Source organism: Anoplopoma fimbria, chromosome 17 (genome assembly GCF_027596085.1).
Source record: "Anoplopoma fimbria isolate UVic2021 breed Golden Eagle Sablefish chromosome 17, Afim_UVic_2022, whole genome shotgun sequence".
NCBI classification, from domain to species: domain Eukaryota; kingdom Metazoa; phylum Chordata; class Actinopteri; order Perciformes; family Anoplopomatidae; genus Anoplopoma; species Anoplopoma fimbria.
In genome coordinates, this window is record NC_072465.1 from 29,906,089 (window position 1) to 29,925,003 (window position 18,915).

An 18,915-nucleotide genomic window follows, 5' to 3' on the forward strand; every position below is an offset into this window, starting at 1 on the left:
TTTATATAATTTTATATCATAATATATAATTTTGTATTTGTATTTAATTGTATTTTATTTTTTATATAATTTTTATTATTTTGTATAATTTTATTTTTTATATCATTTTGTATTTTATTTTTTTTATTATTTTATTTTATATTTTATTTTATTATCATTTTATATCATTTTGTATTTGTATTTTATTTAATTTTATTATATTCTTTTGTATTTTATTTTATATCATTTTATATAATTTTGTATTAGAATTTTATTTTATTATTTATATTTTATATCATTTTACATAATTTTATATCATAATATATAATTTTGTATTTGTATTTTTTATTTTATTATCATTTTATATAACTTTATATCATTTTGTATTTTTATTTTATTATTTTGAATTTTATTTTATTTTATTATTTTGAATATTATTTTGTATTTTATTTTATATCATTTTATATCATTTTGTATTTGTATATGTGTTTTATTTTATTATATTATTTTGTATTTTATTTTATTATTTTGTATTTTATTTTATTTTAGATCATTTTAGATCATTTTGTATTTGTATTTTTATATGTGTTTTATTTTATTATATTATTTTCTATTTAACTTAATTTAATTTGTATTTAATTTGTATTTAATCTGTATTTAATCTGTATTTACTTTGTATTTTACTATCATTATTATTGAGAACCGGAAGCTATGTCCAGAAGGTGGCGGTGACGTAAACCAACATGCGACAGAAACACCACAGAAGAAGACGTCAGCGGCCGGTCGCGTCTGAACACACCGATGATCAACCAGCGGATCCTTCAGCGTGCTGTCCCCGGAGAAGGTACCGAGGGGTCACTCACAAGTGTTAAGAGCGACTCAGTGTTTGCGACGTAAACGTTACGTCACTTTACGTCACTTTACGTCTCTTTGTGTTGAAGCTAACGCTAGCTAGCCGGCTCATGCTAACGTGCATGGTCCGCTGTCCGGCGGGAGTTCCTCGGCCAGTGGAGGCCGCTGTTGTCGGGTTAACGGGACGCACAGTTGCCTTCCTGCTTTCCATAGCATCTGTTTTCATAGCATAGCATCCATAGCAGAGTGATGCTAAGCTAGGTGAAGAGCTAGCTAACTTCCAGCTGAAGGAACTAAAGTTTTGTTCGTGTTTACGTTTCCAGTCGGATCAAAGTGACGTGACACAGGAAGACATCAACATCCGGGTCCTCAATGGCTGCTCCAACATTACAGCAGCCCAGCTTCTTCCTGGTGAGTCTGTTAATATGAATATTTACATTATCTAATAGAGAATCAACACTAATAACACATATGTATATGTATGTGTATATATATATAATATATATATATATATATATATATATATATATGTATATATATATGTGTATATATATATATGTATACATATATGTGTATGTGTATATATATGTATATATATATATATGTATGTGTATGTATATATGTATGTATGTGTATATATATGTATATATATATATGTGTGTATATATATATATATATATATATATATACATATATATGTGTGTGTGTATATATATGTGTATATGGTTTTGTTTATATTATATGTATATATGTATATATATATATATATATATATATATATATATATATATATATATTTATATTATATATATATACATACAGATATAATATTAAAGATATATATCTATATATGTATATATATATATATAGAGATATATTAATTTATTGATCCCCATGGCGCAGCAGCTCAAGTACAGAGAAACAGATTAACATGATAAATAAAACATATTAAACAATAAAATAAAAATGTAAAGTACATCTACATGTGTGCAATATTTAGATATACTGTACATTTTTATTTTTATATAACCGTTGATGGTTCAAAATCTCTCCAACTCTTTGTTATTCTTAAACTGTGCCACAGCTAATGTCTCTAGTCTGTTTAGTATGGGACTGTTGCTTTCTGTGCCTCATTAAACTCATTAAAGCTCATTAATGTGTGTTGTGATTATCCCTCCAGGCCAATCTCAAAGCCGACTCCACCACCAAACCTCTCCTCCAGCGATGCCAGGACCTGGTGAAGTTCATCGATGAATATCCTGCAAAGGTACTGTGACCTTCTCTTTGATTCATTTGTTGAATGGTGAAGAACTTTCTTTTTTAAAAGCCATAAAAACACACTTGTTTTAACATACTCTTTTTTTTGTTTGTCATATTTATGTCTTTTACAATTGCACTATGTTTGTTTTCACACACTAATCACTAAGACAACTTCCTTGTATGTGTAATGTACTTTGCATTAAACAGTGTTTGATTCTGATTCAAAGGGTTATTTGAATAATGTCAATGTATTGTTCTTTGCATTAAAATGTGTTTAATTAAAGTAGAAGTGCACATAGGCTGTATGTAGATGTGTTAGACCTGTCTATAAGGAAGTGTATATATATATATATATGTGTGTATGTATACACACTACTATACAAGATGGAGGACTGAAAGTTTTACTGTATACTAAGCAGTTCTGCAGCTTTTAAATACCTCTTTCTGTGCATATGCATACATACAACATATAAACAAATAAATGGAAAAGGGCTTTATGTAAAATACACATGGAAACAGTTTTGAACACTCTGCAATATTTCCTTTTCAAAATAAGAATCATTTTTGGTGCACTAGATGCAATAATGTAAAAATGACCATTTTTAAAGACCAGCTTTTTTGACAAATGGTCATACTTATACAGTGAAACAACACATGCAGTACCAGTGCAGTGCAGCATGTTGACTCTACTGTATAGCAGCTGTATGGTTGTTTTTTAAGTGTTTGATCAGCAAATTTGCTAGAAATGTTGAGAAAAGACAGACACTGGATTTGTTCATGACACAGCAGAATTACAGACTCAGCTGTTTGTCTCTTGACTGGATACAGAGCTGACCTTTTATGCTAATGCTTGTTAGAGGAGATAACTATCACTGCCACTCCTGAGTTTCACTTTGAGTATTTTCACTTTCTCCTCAGAGGAATTTGTACCTTGTACTGTATTTGTAGAAACATGTGCAAAGGTTAAATTGTGTTGCTCTGTATTCGAGAAATTCATGGTGATCTTAAAGATGCAGAAAACTCTCTTGAATTTGAAACAGTGGTCAAACGATACGATCAGAGAGGCATTCTGTTGTGTGTTACAGGCATTAGTGCACCAAAATAGCTCAGTATGTAATAACCTATCGTCCTCCTGCACTGTGAGGGTGTAAGTCTCTGTGGACATCTGATGTTCTGCTTGAGAGCAGCTGTTCAGTGACACAAAGGATGAGTGTGAGGCAGCGTTATCCACAACCGTCTGCAGTAAACTTCCACTGCTGACTGAATCAGTCAGTTAGTTAGATGGATAGCAGATGGTTGCTTTGATAATATGACTGCTTTTTTGTTTTGGTGTAGAGATAAAGAAAAATGTAATTTCTTTCACTGTGCAATTCATTTTGCTTCAAATTATGAGTGAACTTGGTGCAGATGAATCAGTCTGGAGATTTTCTTGTCTCTTGTATTGCGTGTTTCTTTTTTTCCCCAGAAGTCAGAGAGTCCTGTCATTTTCAGTAATATGGTAAATGTACCTGACAAACTTTAATTTAAATCATATTTAAATTTGGGCTGTACAGAATAGTTTAGTTTTAACGTTGGTATTTCATCACAGAGTCAGATAAAGATCATGCTACACTAATATGACTAGTATTGGATTATTTGTAGGATTGTATTACAGTGGTGACTCTGTGTTTCCAACTTGTGTGAGACAAACATTTCCAATAACTCCAAAACATTTATTGAAAAAAGACAGATGTAATCATTTCCAAAGTCACAACATATTTTTAATCCAACAAAATATTCTGCTTCAATCCATATTTTGTCCTATTAAGCCTTTAAAACGGCATTTTCACTGCAGTTGAAAAACAATTTGCTTTGCTGCTCGATGCACACACAGGGAGGAACGCGCCAATGTTAATGCAGCAGTCTAACAGCACCATACATTACATTTACATAACCACAATACCAAAAAATCTATTTCTTCCCCATATTTTTCTGAGTGATGACATGAAATATGACGACAAACATTCAAAGCTTCATTTCTAAAAGCTTAAGAGAGGCTTTGAATATTAAAAAAGGACATTTGGTATAGCATTATAACTAAGTTTATGGACATCTTAACTCTAGCCTGCTTGGGGTTTATTTAGTATTTACCTGCCGTAGTTCATCTGAGGTTTTCACTGGTGGTCATCAGACCAGAGCCGTCTGCACAGCGGTCAAACCAAAGTGTTAAAGTGTGTTTTTCCAGCTCATGATCTATTGTTTGTGTGTTTGTCTTTAGGAGCTGCATGTGATTTTCCCCTGGCTGGTGGAGACCGTGTTTGGCAGTCTGGACGGCATCCTCGTCGGCTGGAACCTTCGACTGCTGCATTCACGGAGCAATGAGTACAACATCGTCCTGGAGTTTCTAAACCCGAGGTACACGCTGCTTCTTTTTCTGTACCATCACATCGGGAGTTTTATTCATTGTGGGTTTAAAGAATCAAACATTATTCTCTTATTCTTATTATTTATTTGGTTATTTTTCCAGCGGGCCGATGATGAAGCTCGTGTACAAACTTCAAGCAGAGGAGTACAAATATGAAATACCTGTCAATTATCTTCCGGTAAGAACATTTGTCTCTTTGGTGTCTGCGTCATTCTGTGTCTCTCTACTTCCTTTGTTTCCATTAGACATGTTTGGGAACAGCTTTTTAAAATCTCAAGCTAAAACAAAGTTAAAATGTTGCATTTTGTTATTGCGAGTCAAAATAAAGGTTTGCACTCAGTAAACGTTACTTTGGATTATAAGGTTGATTAGAGATGCACCAATTGCAATTTTCTTGATTGATTCCAATTTTTCTTTCAAGAAAAAATAATTGAAATTCAATTATATGTTCACATTAAAACATTGACTATTAAATTACTTATACTGCAAATTTCCCCGCTGCGGGACTAATAAAGGATTATCTTATCTTATCTTATCTTATATTTTCTCCAAAGCTGCATCAAGTTAGTAGACTTCTACAAATAAAATCCAGACTAAAATGCAGTGTATCTTGGGAGCTTTATGTCTTCTTCACTCACACTGAAGAACTTCCACATTAACGACATGTTGTGTGTGTGACGTAAGACCATCAGGCAGCGTGTGTGTAAATGTGAACGGCAAAGAAAATCCGGCCGATCAGCTGACAACCTGTCGATTTCAAACGGTGGCCGATCTCTAATCATGTGGAGGAATACATAAAAGCGTCATGCACATAATAAAATGTCCTTTGATTTAGTATTAAAGCAGTTGAAGAGTTGTAGCTGTTGTCACCTCATCATATTTCATATTTCTCCCTCTGTCTCCTGCAGGGTCCTGTGAAGGCCTGCATCCAGGAGGGCGTCCTCCCAGAATGCCCTCTGTTCCACAACAAGCTGCAGTTCCCGCTCTCCGGTCTGCTGACTCTGAACCTCGCTCTCAGTATCCTTTCTCACAGAACTCTAATCTGTCTGACTCCTCTTCATGGCTTCAGAGAAAACAAAAACATGTGCAGACTGATATACTAATCTAATAATAACTGTTTTACACGCTACAGTGTTCCGTGTCTGTTTATCTCTGTATGTTGCACAGACACTTAGCTATTTTCTATTTTCATTGTTAGTAAATCTGCAATTATTTAAGAGTATGAAATGTCAAAAAGGTTGTAAAGAAATTGGTGATGTGTTAAAATGCCTTATTTTGTTTGATCAATAGCTCAAACCTCAAAGATATTTACTTTAATATGTGACAAAGAAAAAAATTCACATTATTTAGCTTGAAAAACCCCTGAAACAGTTAATCAGTTATAATGTTTCTGAATCATAATGATTCATGTCAGCTGTAATTCTTCCTTAACGTTCTGCAGATCCTTTTGAATTCTTCATGTTTAACTTTGCCTCCTGTCTCATCACGCCAAAGGTGAGTTTGACAAAAAATACAATCAGTGCATCTTGAAAATGGTCACAAAAGTAAATATTGTTTGCTAAAGCTTGTGCCAAGTTGTGAGCTGATGAAAGACAAAATAGCGGATTCATAAAGCTTCTCTTTTTTAAGTGAATCGTATTGAGATCAACCAGCTGCCGTATTCATTCTCACTGTCTGTTCTCAGAGCTACCCACCAGGCTATCATGGGAGCTCCACTGACAGTGCCTACTTTGTGCTCGTGGACATGTACCTCAAATACTTCCTCCCGACTGAAGGAAGTGTTCCTCCTTCGCCTTTCTCCGACTCCAGAGGCTCCGTCACTGCACCTTCACCCAGGTATCTACAGCCAAGAAAAGGTTTCATAAATCCACCAGAGTTGTGTCTGTCTGAGGGTTTTTTTCTGAGGAGGAGTGACGTAGAGACGCCGTATACGTCTCTGGTGTCGACCTGTCAATCAGTGTGTAGCCCCGCCCTAAAGCATCCCCTGCTTTATGGTCTGTTTGACTCTAAATGGAGCATCATTTACTAAATGAACATCATGCTGTATTGAAGAAGACTTGAAACTAGAGATTGAGACCATAAACTCATGTTTACAATGTTTACTGAGGGAATAAATCAAGAGAGAAGTAGAGTCATTTTCTCATAGACTTCTATACAACCAGAGGAGTCGCCCCCTGGTGGACAGCAGAGAGAATGCAGCTTTAAGACATGAAGCATCGGAGGTTGCCGCCTTGTATTTTGTCAAAATGATCCATAATTCCTTTCTGTTTTACCTTCAACAGATCTTCCAGCGTTTCCTTTGCTGGTTACGGCGTTCACAGCCCGAGTCTCCTGAAACATCACATATTCCATCAGCCGTCAGTGAACGCAGATCCAGTGGCCCAGGAGATCTGGAGGTCGGAGACGCTGCTACAGGTGAGACACAAAGCAAGCTGTTGGGTTACACATACAGAAGGTATTTAATGTTTTTTAATGTCAGTGCAATCAAATATTTCATAAACTGATTTTAAAATGATTCGTGCTGGTGTTTTGAGTCTTCAGAGCATGAAATGTTCTAGAATATGTTTTAATAGATGCTGGTTGTAGTGTTTAACTATATATAATAATGTGTGTGTGTTTATCCATAGATGTTTGTGGAGATCTGGCTCCATCACTACTCCTTAGAGATGTACCAGAAGCTTCAGTCTCCTCAGGTAAAGGTAAGACAAATATTCCCCCCCCACCACCCATCATCTCTTCCCTGCACTGCAGCATCGCACGGCTGGTTGTTGACTGGCTGACCACAACCCCCCCCCCCCACACACACACACACACACACACACACACACACACACACACACACACACACACACACACACACACACACACACACGCGCGCAAAAACCAACATTATCTCAGAGAAAGCCCTGGTTGGAAGATGTTTAAGGTCCATCAGCCACCTCTGCACCTGACCAGCCAATAGGAGGTCCTACTCTAAAACTATCTGACACGTTTTAAGATTTATCCGCTAGTGTGGAAGATGAATTCAAAAAGCACTCTGAGCAGTCAGGGGTGAAGATGTCCATGAACTTAGTTATAGGGCTGTAACGAGTGTCATTATTTTACATTTAAAGCTTTTATGTAGGTTTGCAGAATGAAGCTTTGAATGTCTGTTGACATTTTATGATGCCATCAACACCAAAAATAGGGGGAAATAGATTTTCTCTTAACTGTGGTTAAACAAATGTAATTCATGGTGCTGTTAGATTGCTGCTAAAACGCCCCGTTAATAGAGGTGCTGCCTCACGTTTGGAGGGGCGATGAGAGTAAAGAGTTTAGTTACCTCAGTGAAAAGTTTGTTTCTGGAGTTATTGGAAATGTTTTGATTGCACGAGTCAGAAACAATCCAATATATATTTAATACTAATAATACTAGTGTAGCCTGATCTTTATCTTACACTGTGCACAAATACTGGCTTCAAACACAATGAGCAGAGATGCAAAAAAAAAGGTGTGCAGCATCGAATGCCATTGTTATGAATGACGCTTTAAACTATTCTGTACTGCCCTTCTTAGATGTAGAGAAAAATGATAGTTTCCATGTTTTAGGAGCTAGAAATGTATTGTTTTTCCACTATTGAAGGACCAGATCAGCCATAACCCTGTGACCACCCGGAGAGCTAAAGATAAGCAGCATATTAGAGCAAAAGCACAAGTTTTTCTGTTTATGGGCGACTTCAGTGAGTTCTTTTACATTAACAAAGAGACATGAATCAGCTGACCTGATGTTATACTTTGAAGTTGCTTGCAGTGTGAATGCACAGCAGGTGTCACAGTTTAGAAGCATCTGGATTATATAAATATATATATATATATGTTTTTAAAATCCCTTTTCTAGCTTGTGAGTTGCTGCAGAGTAAAGCTGCTGCATTGAGTCCTTTGTCATGTGTTCCTGGTAGTAGTGCTTTTGCTTCCTTTTCACGTCCTTTGCATGCTGGCATGTTGACGTCACCAGGTGTTTGTTCTGTGTGTGAAACAGCATCATAAAGCCACAACACGGTGATGGTTTCTGGGGCCTCCAAACGTTTTCATGTCACAAAGAGATGCTCGACTCTAACACCTGTAGTGTTGTTGTTTTCAAAAGTTTTGAACTGTTTGACTCTTCGGTTGTGACCTGTGAAACCACAAATATCTGACCTATTTCTACTATCAGGTCTGCTGTTGTTGGTTGTGAATCATGCAGCAATCTGACCCCCCAGACAATCTGCTTTTTGATATGTGAAAGTCTGCAGATCAGGTCAATTTACGCTGTTTTGCAGTCTGCATTTTCCCTTCACAACAGAGGTGGCAAGTGCAAAGTTAACACGACCCATAAAGTCACATTTATGGGAAATAATATGCAGGAAATTCACCATCTTTTACAGTGTAATCAAAGAGGGTGTGATGTTTCCAACTGGTGATTATAGGAAGTTATATCTTGTATTTTACACACAGAAAGAATGGAGATAAAAAAAAAGGTGTGATTTGTTGTAGCAGCTTAAAGCTCCTTTAAAAATCTAAAATATGATATTTGCAGCACATTAAATAAAAGCAGAGATTCAATTTCCCATAATGTTAATGTAGTTTTTACAATCACAGTGAGGCTTTATGCTGGTGGTGTTTGTTTTGTTTACCTGCACCTACCTGTCCTCAGCAGACTGCATGTTTAGTGTGATGTTCAGACGTAGTATTGTTCTCACTTCTCAGTATTTATGGAGCAGTACTGTTGTCTGTAGTTACTTCACAATCTGAAGTAATGGAGACTTTCTTGTTAGGTTAAGATCAAGGCTGTCACTATTGGTTTATATTTATTTTTGATCGATCTGACAATTATTTTCTTAATTAGTCATTTGGTTGAAGGATGCTCATTTTTCTGGAGCTCAACAGGACGTCTTCAAATGTCTTGATTTGTCCGTCCAAAACGCAAAGATCTTCAGTTTGTGATGATTAGGAAAAGAAAAATAACAAATCTTCACATTTCAGAAGCTGGAACAGTCAAACGTTGGCTTTTGTAATATAAAAAATTAAACAAAAAACTCATTACCGCTCCATAAAGCTGTATTTGTCAATTAATCAACGTACATTAATCACAGTGTTGAGTTTATTGTGTCTGTGAAGAGTGAACCGAAGCTTTAAGATTTAAACTGATCCAGAGGCTTAAAATATGAGACATTACATTTTAGATTTAACTAAATGATAATGATGATGTGATATGATGATTAGGATAGTATAACATGTTTGTTTAATATAAAAGAGGTTACTAGACCACTAAACACAGATTATCCTGTACGTGTTGCCTCTCATCACTTTATTTATCGCCTCAAAACTAAATCTTACAGTTTTTGAGTTCACTCTGTTAATAATGTTAAACATTAGGGATGGGAATAATTCAAAATTCAAATTCTCTTAAATGTTAAAATATAGTAGAGTATCGTAAAACACACAAACTGGTAATCACACTCATATTTCCTTTTATATTATAAGGTCTTACTTCCTGGTTTGTGGTGTAACGGATGGTCAGTTCTGACCCCCTCACCGGCCTTCACTCATGTGAACCGCAAATTAGTTTTAGTAGTTTTGGTGATAAACTAGAATAAATCCAGATTTTTGAAGGAGATGTTTTCACATTAATATAAAATAGATATTAGAGATGAATTATGATGTTTAACTTCCTAACACTGTGTCATATGAAGAAAAAACTCAAATTACTGTAACTAAGTAAAAGTATAACATTTTGTGTTTTTGATGGTTAACCAACTTTAGAGCGTTGGAATGATTTTTGCGACGGAGGTGAAAAATTAAATAGTCTGGATCCTTGTAGACCAGCTGCTATAATAACAAAGGAATCTGTATCTGACAATATGGATCATTAATGATCAGTGATTAGTATCGCTGATCGTTGATCTCTTAAAGTGATATTTGCTGATCTGAACGGTGAGTTTTATGATCCGTTGCACCTCTACTCCTGGTTGATGTCACCGTCACACGCACATTTATCCACCAGTTTAAGTTTGCAGCAGTATTTATTGAGTGTTTGATCCTGAAATGATTCCCATCCCTACGACACCATGTGACCTCTCTGTCTGTAGAGTTCTGTTCATCGTTGTTCCTACAGTCAACATCTCATGTCTTTGTCTCCCCTCCGTTCTCTGCCTCCTTCTTCCTCCTCAATGATTTCGGATAAATGTTTCCGTCTGGTTGCATTCTCCTTTTCTTTTATTTGCTGCCACCTTTTTCTCCTGTTCTCATGTTTTCCTTCCTCCTGCCACCTTTCCTTCCTCCTGCCACCTTTCCTTTCTCCTGCCACCTTTCCTTTCTCCTGCCACCTTTCCTTTCTCCTGCCACCTTTCCTTCCTCCTGCCACCTTTCCTTTCTCCTGCCACCTTTCCTTCCTCCTGCCACCTTTCCTTTCTCCTCCTCCCTTGTCACTCTCCCCCCTTCCTCTCTCTACACTGCTGTTTCCTCCTCCTCCTCCACCTTTTTGTTGTCGTGTCTCCTCCTCCTCCTCATCTTCCTCTCCCTCCTGGTGGTAACGGGTGAAACAGCTGGCGCTGCTGCAGTACCGCCTCAGTATGTCCAGCATGCCGTGCCAACCCTTCGCCCCACCAGGCTCTGGGACCCTCCACACCTACCAAGTACTTTTACCTTTACATTCACCTCCGCCCCTCTGGGGCCTCCTGGAGGTAAACCTCCGTCCGTTAGGGTCAAAGTCAAAGGGTACTTCTCTGGATCTGACCCACACGGTGAGACATCGTCCCTCAGTCGCCTGATGCTGCCAGATATCAACCACGGCTCGTTATTATTCAAATTACGGCTATTTTTTCTGCTAAAAGGTGGAAGTTATTGATGGATTTGATGCACGATAACCTAAATGAAAAAAGACAATCCAGCTTTGTTAAATGGAAGTAGCTTCCCCAATTCATTTCGGCTTCATTATTTACCTTTATGTCAGTAATTATGTCTCATTATTAACTGAGCTTGACTGGTGAAAGAGGGCTTTTGTCAATCTTTTCACTAAGGATGCACCGATCCGACATCAATCTCCACATCAGGTTGATACCGACTCAAATAGCTGATCAGGTATCGTTGTCAACAGGGCCAATAATAATAATAATAATAATAATAATAATAATCCTACGTCAAGCGACAACGGCAGGCCGGTAAGCTGCATATCGACAGACATGTCAGCTGATTGGACGTTTTTCACGCTCACTACGCCAAACAACTTCTAAGACCGTCTGCAAACTATTTCACTGCAAAATATTACAATATGAATATAAAATGACAACCTGCTTCATCTAGCACCTCCAGAAGCATCATTCTGAAAAACATGCTGATATATAGTTTATTGTATTAATAATGAATTCAAATTCAGTATATTAGATCCATGATTGAAATTGGGAAAGAAATGCTTAAATCTGATGTTGCCTTCAAAGAATGATCCCAGTTTCTTCTACACTGTAAAATCTGTTGATCTTAGTTAATATTAAAAGGAAAGTAAATATAAGTATTAAGTTATGATTACTTTTTAGCTATTTGTCAAGTTATTTCAACCTAAAAATGGCAAGTAAGATAAACGTATTTGTGAGTAGCACAGTGATGCTTACAGCTCATTAATTACATTACATTACATTACATTACATTACAGTCATTTAGCAGACGCTTTTATCCAAAGCGACTTACAGGAAGTGTATTCAACATAGGTATTCAAGAGAACTACTAGTCACCAGAAGTCATCAGTGCATCTCCTTTCTTAAACAAGCATCTAAGAGCATAAACCTAATTATACACAAAGAGCAGGTATCGTATCGGGACAGTAAAAGTCGCATCGGTGCATCTCTACATTTTCATATACGGATCCACAAGCAGCAGTGTTTGGTTCAAGCCCACAAATTTCAATTTAAGAAACTAGAGTTTATGTTATTAGTTGCGTTAAACGCCCAAAACCCTGCTCCTCTGATTCCTGTATGAAGCCTCCAGTCTGACAGAGAAGTACCCTTGACTGTAAAAGTAATCCTGGAATGAAGCTTTGTAATCTGAATCTGTGAGCTGTTTATATTTTTGTTTGGATGTTTTTTCTTTTTTGCTGTTTGTGTTGTTGTTTTTTTAAATGCATGCTTTTTACACTACGTCTGGTGTTGCTTTGTTGCTTTACATGTTTATGTGGGTGATAAAAGTTTATTTCTATTCACACTAATCCTCCAAGTGAAGCAAAATATACTACTACATGTTGAACAATCTTTATCTACATGCCAGTCATCAAATCATTTAATTATAAGATGTATTGTTTTTAATTCCTAAATTCACATTTAGAGAGGTAAGGCTTGCCTGCTTGCATTATGGGAATCATTGCATCTTTTGTTTTGACAAAGCAGCTTTGCAGTTTGCAGCTAACGGAGCGCTGAGGTCCCACCTTTATGTATGTCTCAGAGTCATTTATTAAAATGTAATTAGGTCCTTACATTTTAATAAATCACAGTTGTCATGAAGTGAAAAAAAAGAAAGAAATCATCTTTTAAAAATACTGTTTATCCACATCCAGTATCAAATCATTAAATCATGAATAGTCTGAAATACTTTTAAAGCCTCAACTTTGGAAAATAATTAATTATTATTATTATTATTATTTTGATAAATTCAAAGTCGAAATGGTGCCAACAGAATATTAAATTATCATTTTAAAAACAATAACTATAACGGTGATTGTGCTCAGAGGAAACGACCAGATCTCATGTTAGCGGTTCATGCTAACATGTGTTAGCATGAACCGCTAACACAGATCGGTCAGACAGAAGTGTTCCTCTCCCAGTGACGTTGGGCAAACCGAACCCGTCGTAGTCGTGCGACCTCTGAACTCTAGGTAGAAGTCCTGCGCTGAGCCTTTGGTGATGGTTTGGCTGCTTTTGGACCGGAGGGTCTGCGTCGTGATTGGCTGCTTCTGAAGCTGATGATCTGATGTTTGTGTATCTTGTGGAGCAGGTTGTGACCGTTCTCTCTCCTCAGGAGCCGTTCAGCCCGACGGAGGAGCACGTCCTGGTGGTGCGTCTGCTGGTCAAACACCTCCACGCCTTCTCCAACAGCCTGAAGCCCGAGCAGCTGTCCTCCTCACCCTCGGCCCACTCCCACACTCACACCAGCCCGCTGGAGGAGTTCAAGAGGTCAGCTGCGTCAAGTCCTCATTGTGTGACCTGTTGTTTATTTATTTGTTGGTTTATTTGTTGGGTACGATGCACATTAATAAAACATCACTGTGTTCATCTGGAGTCCCTGGACAGATGTTACAAAGTCTACCTAAAAAACAGAATATATAAGATTAAAATGACAAAGTTAAGCATCATTGATCCTTTTATAAGCATCCAGAAACAATAAAAGAAGAGAGAATATTAATACGAATAAAACATAAATCAGGACACCACGATACTACATGGTCCGGTACTATTAAAACATGCACACAGGCTCATAAAACAACAACATGCAAAGCAAACAAATGAGGGACAATTACGTTAATAGAAAAAGGGACTAAAGACCAGATTAGGCTGCCATTTCTAGACGCTAAAAACAAACAGACAGCAAGCAGAGGATGTTTTACTTCCCATTAAATAAGTGTTTTATGTTGATATAATGAAAATGAACGAGCTCAACATGTGTGTTGTTCCTCTTTCCTACAGAGTGGTGGTGCAGCGTTTCGTTCAACAGAAACTCTACCTGTTTCTCCAGCATTGCTTCGGTCACTGGCCTCTGGACGCCTCCTTCAGAGCGGTAGGTCTCACCCCGATTACATATTTATTCACGATTAACATGTTTCTGCATTCTTAAATGCAAGTACAACAGTCTTCTGCTGTTAAGAGTTTGAGCTTGTGGGTTGGTTCCTTGCTCACGGCTCAAAAATAGCACCTTTTCACTGACTAATGAAGAGTCTTAAAGCTGCATTCTCTCTGCTGTCCATCAGGGGGCGACTCCTCTGGTTGTATAGAAGTCTATGAGAAAATGACTCTACTTCTCTCTTGATTTATTCCCTCAGTAAACATTGTAAACATGAGTTTATGGTCTCAATCTCTAGTTTCAAGTCTTCTTCAATACAGCATGATGTTCATTTAGTAAATGATGCTCCATTTACAGTCAAACAGACCATAAAGCAGGGGATGCTTTAGGGCGGGGCTACACACTGATTGACAGGTCGACACCAGAGACGTGTACGGCGTCTCTACGTCACTCCTCCTCAGTCCATATATGGTCACTTCCTGTTCACTGGTCGCAAAAAACAACATTGTGACGTCATTTTTTCAGCATTTAGTTTCTTGTTAAGAAGTTGTATCATTTCTGTGTTGAGGTGTTGGAGACGTGGCTGAGCTACATCCAGCCGTGGAGATACACGGGAGAGAAGACCAACCCTCAGCCAGACCAGAACAGAACAGTTCCTGACAAGTGGTGAGTCTGAGAGCTTTCTTTTGGGCTTAAATTTAGACTCCTTTTCTGAAAATAATCCAACATGCAGTGGTCCTTACTTTCCTACAAAGATGAATGAAACGGACAAATATTTATCTGTTTTGGTAAATATGGTGATTCTCTTTGTGATGCTGTAGTTTAAGGACACGACGACACAGAGGTAATATTGAGGTAGTTCATTTGTTTTCTCTCTGACAGGGAGTCGTTTGTTCAGGAGAACCTGCTGATGTACACGAAGCTCTTCCAGGTGTTGCTGAACAGAGCCGTGAGGACGGATCTGGTTAACGCCAAAAACGCACTGATGGTCTTCAGGGTGGCCAAAGTCTTCAGTCAGCCAAACCTCGCCGAGATGATCCAGAAAGGTGAGGACACAGATTATGCCAAGACATAAGACCTTAAATAGTTTTATTCTTCTGTGGGGAAGAATGTTTGGGAGGGTGATAGAGTGCTAGAAAGTTTTGCAAATGAATACTCACCTAGAAGAAAACGTGTGGTATTTAGATCATTGTGGCCGAAATGGGTATTACAACAACAAACACCTAAATCTGATGCTGACAAAGAAATTCACCTTGTTTCACTGAAGGAAAAAATATTTAATGAGCGTAGGATTAACCTAGCAAAAAAAATGTCTTCCACCTGTTCTTTATTCATGAACCAAGGAGAGAAAACAATTTAGATAAGACTTTGAAAATTGACACTTGCCTCTCAGGCCCTTTACAACTACAGTTGTACCAAGAACAGAAATGATTCTTTCTGTCTTCACAGAACCTTTTTTCTCTTGTCTAAGAACTCACGTTGTCTGTTAGTCATGTACAGCTGGCTCACATTGTGGTACAAATAAGATGTGGTATAAATAAAATGACAATTTAGTGCTGGAAAGATTATCAAATGGTCGACAGAAAAAATGGTTTTTCAGAGTTTGGGACTGTTGGTCGGTCATAAATCTAATCTGAAAATATCATCTTGGTCTCTCAAAAATGTGCATTTTTTCAATTGTTCTAGCAGTTTATAAACCTACCATTTAGAATATCAACAGCAGATAAATCAGGAGGATTATATTCTTAACTTTCAACCCCCAGAAATGTTGAGAACTTTAAGACTTTCACTTAATCTGGAGACAACCTCAACCCAGCATCTGTCCCCAGGAGAGCAGCTGTTTCTGGAGCCGGAGCACGTCCTCCACCACCGTCAGCCCCGCGGATACCTGACGCCCAGCCAAGGCGGCAGCTTCCTGTCGTCACGGCAACGGGTGGTGACCGACATGGTGTTCAGGGTGAAGAGCCACGTCTACGCTCTGGAAGGCCAGGACTGCCAGTACAAACAGATGTTTGGCTCCGAGCTCAGAGGAGCAGTGAGTTCAGCCTTCATGGGTTTAAGTCGGGGTTCTGTTCTACTTCAGCACGAGACTAAAAGTCCAATTCTCTTTCTGTTTTCTTTCAGGTCATGAAGTTGATCCAGATAATTGCACAAGCCCGACAGACGGCCAAGAGGATATCGGATCACTCCAGCGAGGTGGCGGCCAACAGCTCCTTCCTGTCCTGGTTCGGGATGAGCTCTCCTGATCTCAACAACACCTTCACCGGGGCCGAGCCCGAGGAGTGTTTGAAAAAGACCCACGAGTTACTGGACAGAGCTCTGGAGAACCTGTGTCAGATCTTCAAGGTCGGATTAGTTTAGTTTTCCTGTGTTTTATTAGTTCAATTAATCATTCATCCTTCATTGGCATGTTTGTGTCTTATTTTAACCTTATTATGAATATAAAGTCCAGAACATTGTCAGTTTCTCAGTCATGTGAAGACATTCCTGACTGCAGCTGTTCACCTGGTTGATTTTAGTTTGAATGTCTTTGTTTTGCAGCTGAACCAGGGTCAGCTGGCTCAGCTCATATCCAACCTGGGATCTTCTCAGGACGACGGAAACTGCAAGCAGCTGCCGGACTGCATCCAGGGAGAGAACGGACTCATTCTGACGGACCTGGGCAGGAAGCAGGTTTGTTATTCAAACCCATCGAGGAAGAGGAGACGGACAGGTGTTCCTTAAACGCTGTGACTGACTGTGTGTGTGTGTGTGTGTGTGTGTGTGTGTGTGTGTGTGTGTGTGTGTGTGTTTGTGTTTGTGTTTGTTCTTTTGTGCAGATCATAAGCGGACTTCGCAGGTTTGACATTCAGTACCAAGGAGACCCGGAGCTGCAGCCCATTAGGAGCTATGAGAACGCCCTGCTGGTCAGGCTGTTCTACAGGATCTCCTCTCTGCTTAACGACAGGGTGAGTGGTGTCTGCAGTTATGATAACAGAGTTATGTTGTAAAACATGGAGGCGCTGCCTGCTTTATAGATCGAACTGTTTACATGTTTACAACCTGGACTTCCAGCCTCTCTATCTTCTATCTTCTGTGTTCGTCAGTTAAAGTTTCACAGATTGTTTTGTTCTCAGATGAGTTAATCATGACTTCATAGTTTCTCTGAGGATCTCAGAATTTAATGTTTTTTACAGAATCCGGTTAAAGAAAACTTTAATTTGGTGCAAGATTTTAAATAAGACATGGAAGTGTTCGTCACAGGATGTGTTCAAGGGCTGTCGGAAAGATGAAAATCTGACAACAATGAGGTTTTTCTACAGCTTCTGGCTGTGATTAATTATGTAGTTTTGTTGATTGTTTAAAGAAAACATGCTTTTCAATCCCGCCGCGGGCTTTTGGGTTCAGAGGATTAATACAACCAACTTATTCTTTGCTTTAAAAGATGCATTCACGTTTCCATGACGCTGCCTCTCGTTGTGTAAATCCTCAGAAAATGAACGTGTGGCTAAAAAGCAAATATTCCTTTATCCTTAAACACAATATGAAATAGCAAGAGAAGAACTTCAGTTCAAGACTCCAAACTCGATCTTTGTTTTCAAAGGTTTTCTAAGTGTAATACATCGTAGGTTCCACATGTAAACAATGTGTAAAAACCAGAATAAATGGACCATTAATATTTAAAAAGTGAGCTAGAATAACCAACAATGGCAGGCTTTGCCATTCGGCTGAGCCTTGTGTGTCCTTGTCAAAAGAATAGAAGCTGATTTTAACAAGACAAGTGTGCTTGACCTTGTAGGGCCTGTGCGGTTGTGCTAAGCAGCATCCCCCGCAATGCCCAATTGAAAGTACTGCACCATGACAAGCGACACGTGTGCCACGAGGTTGACACGGGCAGCAAACAGTTAGGGATCATCGCTTCTCGGCCTTTTGGCTAAGATCAAGTGTAGTATCTGTTCTTATCAGTTTAATATCTGATATGTCCTCTATATGAGGATAACTTATTAAGCAGATTTTTAGCACTGGGAGATGAAAAAGGGGCTTGCTCCGTTCACTCCACGCATTGACCTGGTATTGCAGCATTGCCAGGAGCGGTGCACCCTTGAATGACTTGTGAACAACAAAACATCAAACTCTTTAATGCAAGACACGAGGCTGTGTATGTGAGTAAAGAAAAGCCCTGTTTACTCCTTAATTGTGCTCTTCCTGGAACCTCATTGTTCTCCCACTCTCAAATCACTATATCCATCAGCCGTGTCTGCTGGGGGGAAATTATTTCAGCTCTGAATCAATCGCGGAAGGGGAAGGAAGATAAATACAACTATTCAGTTTTGCCGATTTGATTGGAGGAAATAAATTGAAGAATGTGGGAATATTGCCCTCTCGGAAGGAAATGTGGGCGGGAGTAGTGGAATGGGTGTGGCTTGGAATTTGGGCAGCGCCACGTCGACTGAGGCTCACCGCGAGTTTTGGCTGGGACGACTGGTGTCTCTGGCTGCTCTCACCGGGGCGGTGCTTACTTTGGTTTCTCTTCATAACGCACAAGTCTTTCGCCTTTTACTAAAGACTTCCGTGGAAGGAACACCAATGAGTTGAACCTATTTTGGCAGGCTTTGCCATTCGGCTGAGCCTTGTGTACTTGTCAAAGAATAAGCTGATTT

The 18,915-nt window shown here is 38.5% G+C and overlaps 1 protein-coding gene and 2 non-coding genes across 7 annotated transcripts in view; all 3 read left to right on the forward strand.

Moving 5' to 3' along the window:
- Positions 1-717: 717 nt before the first annotated feature.
- The window catches only part of smpd4 (sphingomyelin phosphodiesterase 4), a 19,511-nt gene continuing 1,313 nt past the window's right edge, over positions 718-18,915 (forward strand). The window contains exons 1-19 of one of the 5 annotated variants that reach the window (XM_054617833.1): positions 718-823; positions 1,155-1,242; positions 2,012-2,098; positions 4,349-4,485; positions 4,598-4,673; positions 5,404-5,512; positions 5,937-5,989; positions 6,180-6,331; positions 6,778-6,910; positions 7,123-7,194; positions 11,059-11,148; positions 13,517-13,671; positions 14,182-14,272; positions 14,844-14,941; positions 15,158-15,321; positions 16,105-16,310; positions 16,400-16,621; positions 16,817-16,948; positions 17,095-17,223. In XM_054617833.1, coding sequence (XP_054473808.1) covers positions 1,204-1,242; positions 2,012-2,098; positions 4,349-4,485; positions 4,598-4,673; positions 5,404-5,512; positions 5,937-5,989; positions 6,180-6,331; positions 6,778-6,910; positions 7,123-7,194; positions 11,059-11,148; positions 13,517-13,671; positions 14,182-14,272; positions 14,844-14,941; positions 15,158-15,321; positions 16,105-16,310; positions 16,400-16,621; positions 16,817-16,948; positions 17,095-17,223 — 2,145 coding nt within the window. In that variant the 5' untranslated portion in view covers positions 718-823; positions 1,155-1,203. The remainder of the gene's footprint in view (positions 824-1,154; positions 1,243-2,011; positions 2,099-4,348; positions 4,486-4,597; positions 4,674-5,403; positions 5,513-5,936; positions 5,990-6,179; positions 6,332-6,777; positions 6,911-7,122; positions 7,195-11,058; positions 11,149-13,516; positions 13,672-14,181; positions 14,273-14,843; positions 14,942-15,157; positions 15,322-16,104; positions 16,311-16,399; positions 16,622-16,816; positions 16,949-17,094; positions 17,224-18,915) is intronic. The other 4 variants (XM_054617834.1, XM_054617835.1, XM_054617836.1 and 1 more) reach the window with 4 other exon arrangements.
- LOC129106505 (U2 spliceosomal RNA) lies at positions 18,169-18,359 on the forward strand. The gene has a single exon (XR_008531840.1). It is a non-coding gene; the product is annotated as a U2 spliceosomal RNA (small nuclear RNA).
- Positions 18,771-18,885, forward strand: LOC129106515 (U5 spliceosomal RNA). The gene has a single exon (XR_008531850.1). It is a non-coding gene; the product is annotated as a U5 spliceosomal RNA (small nuclear RNA).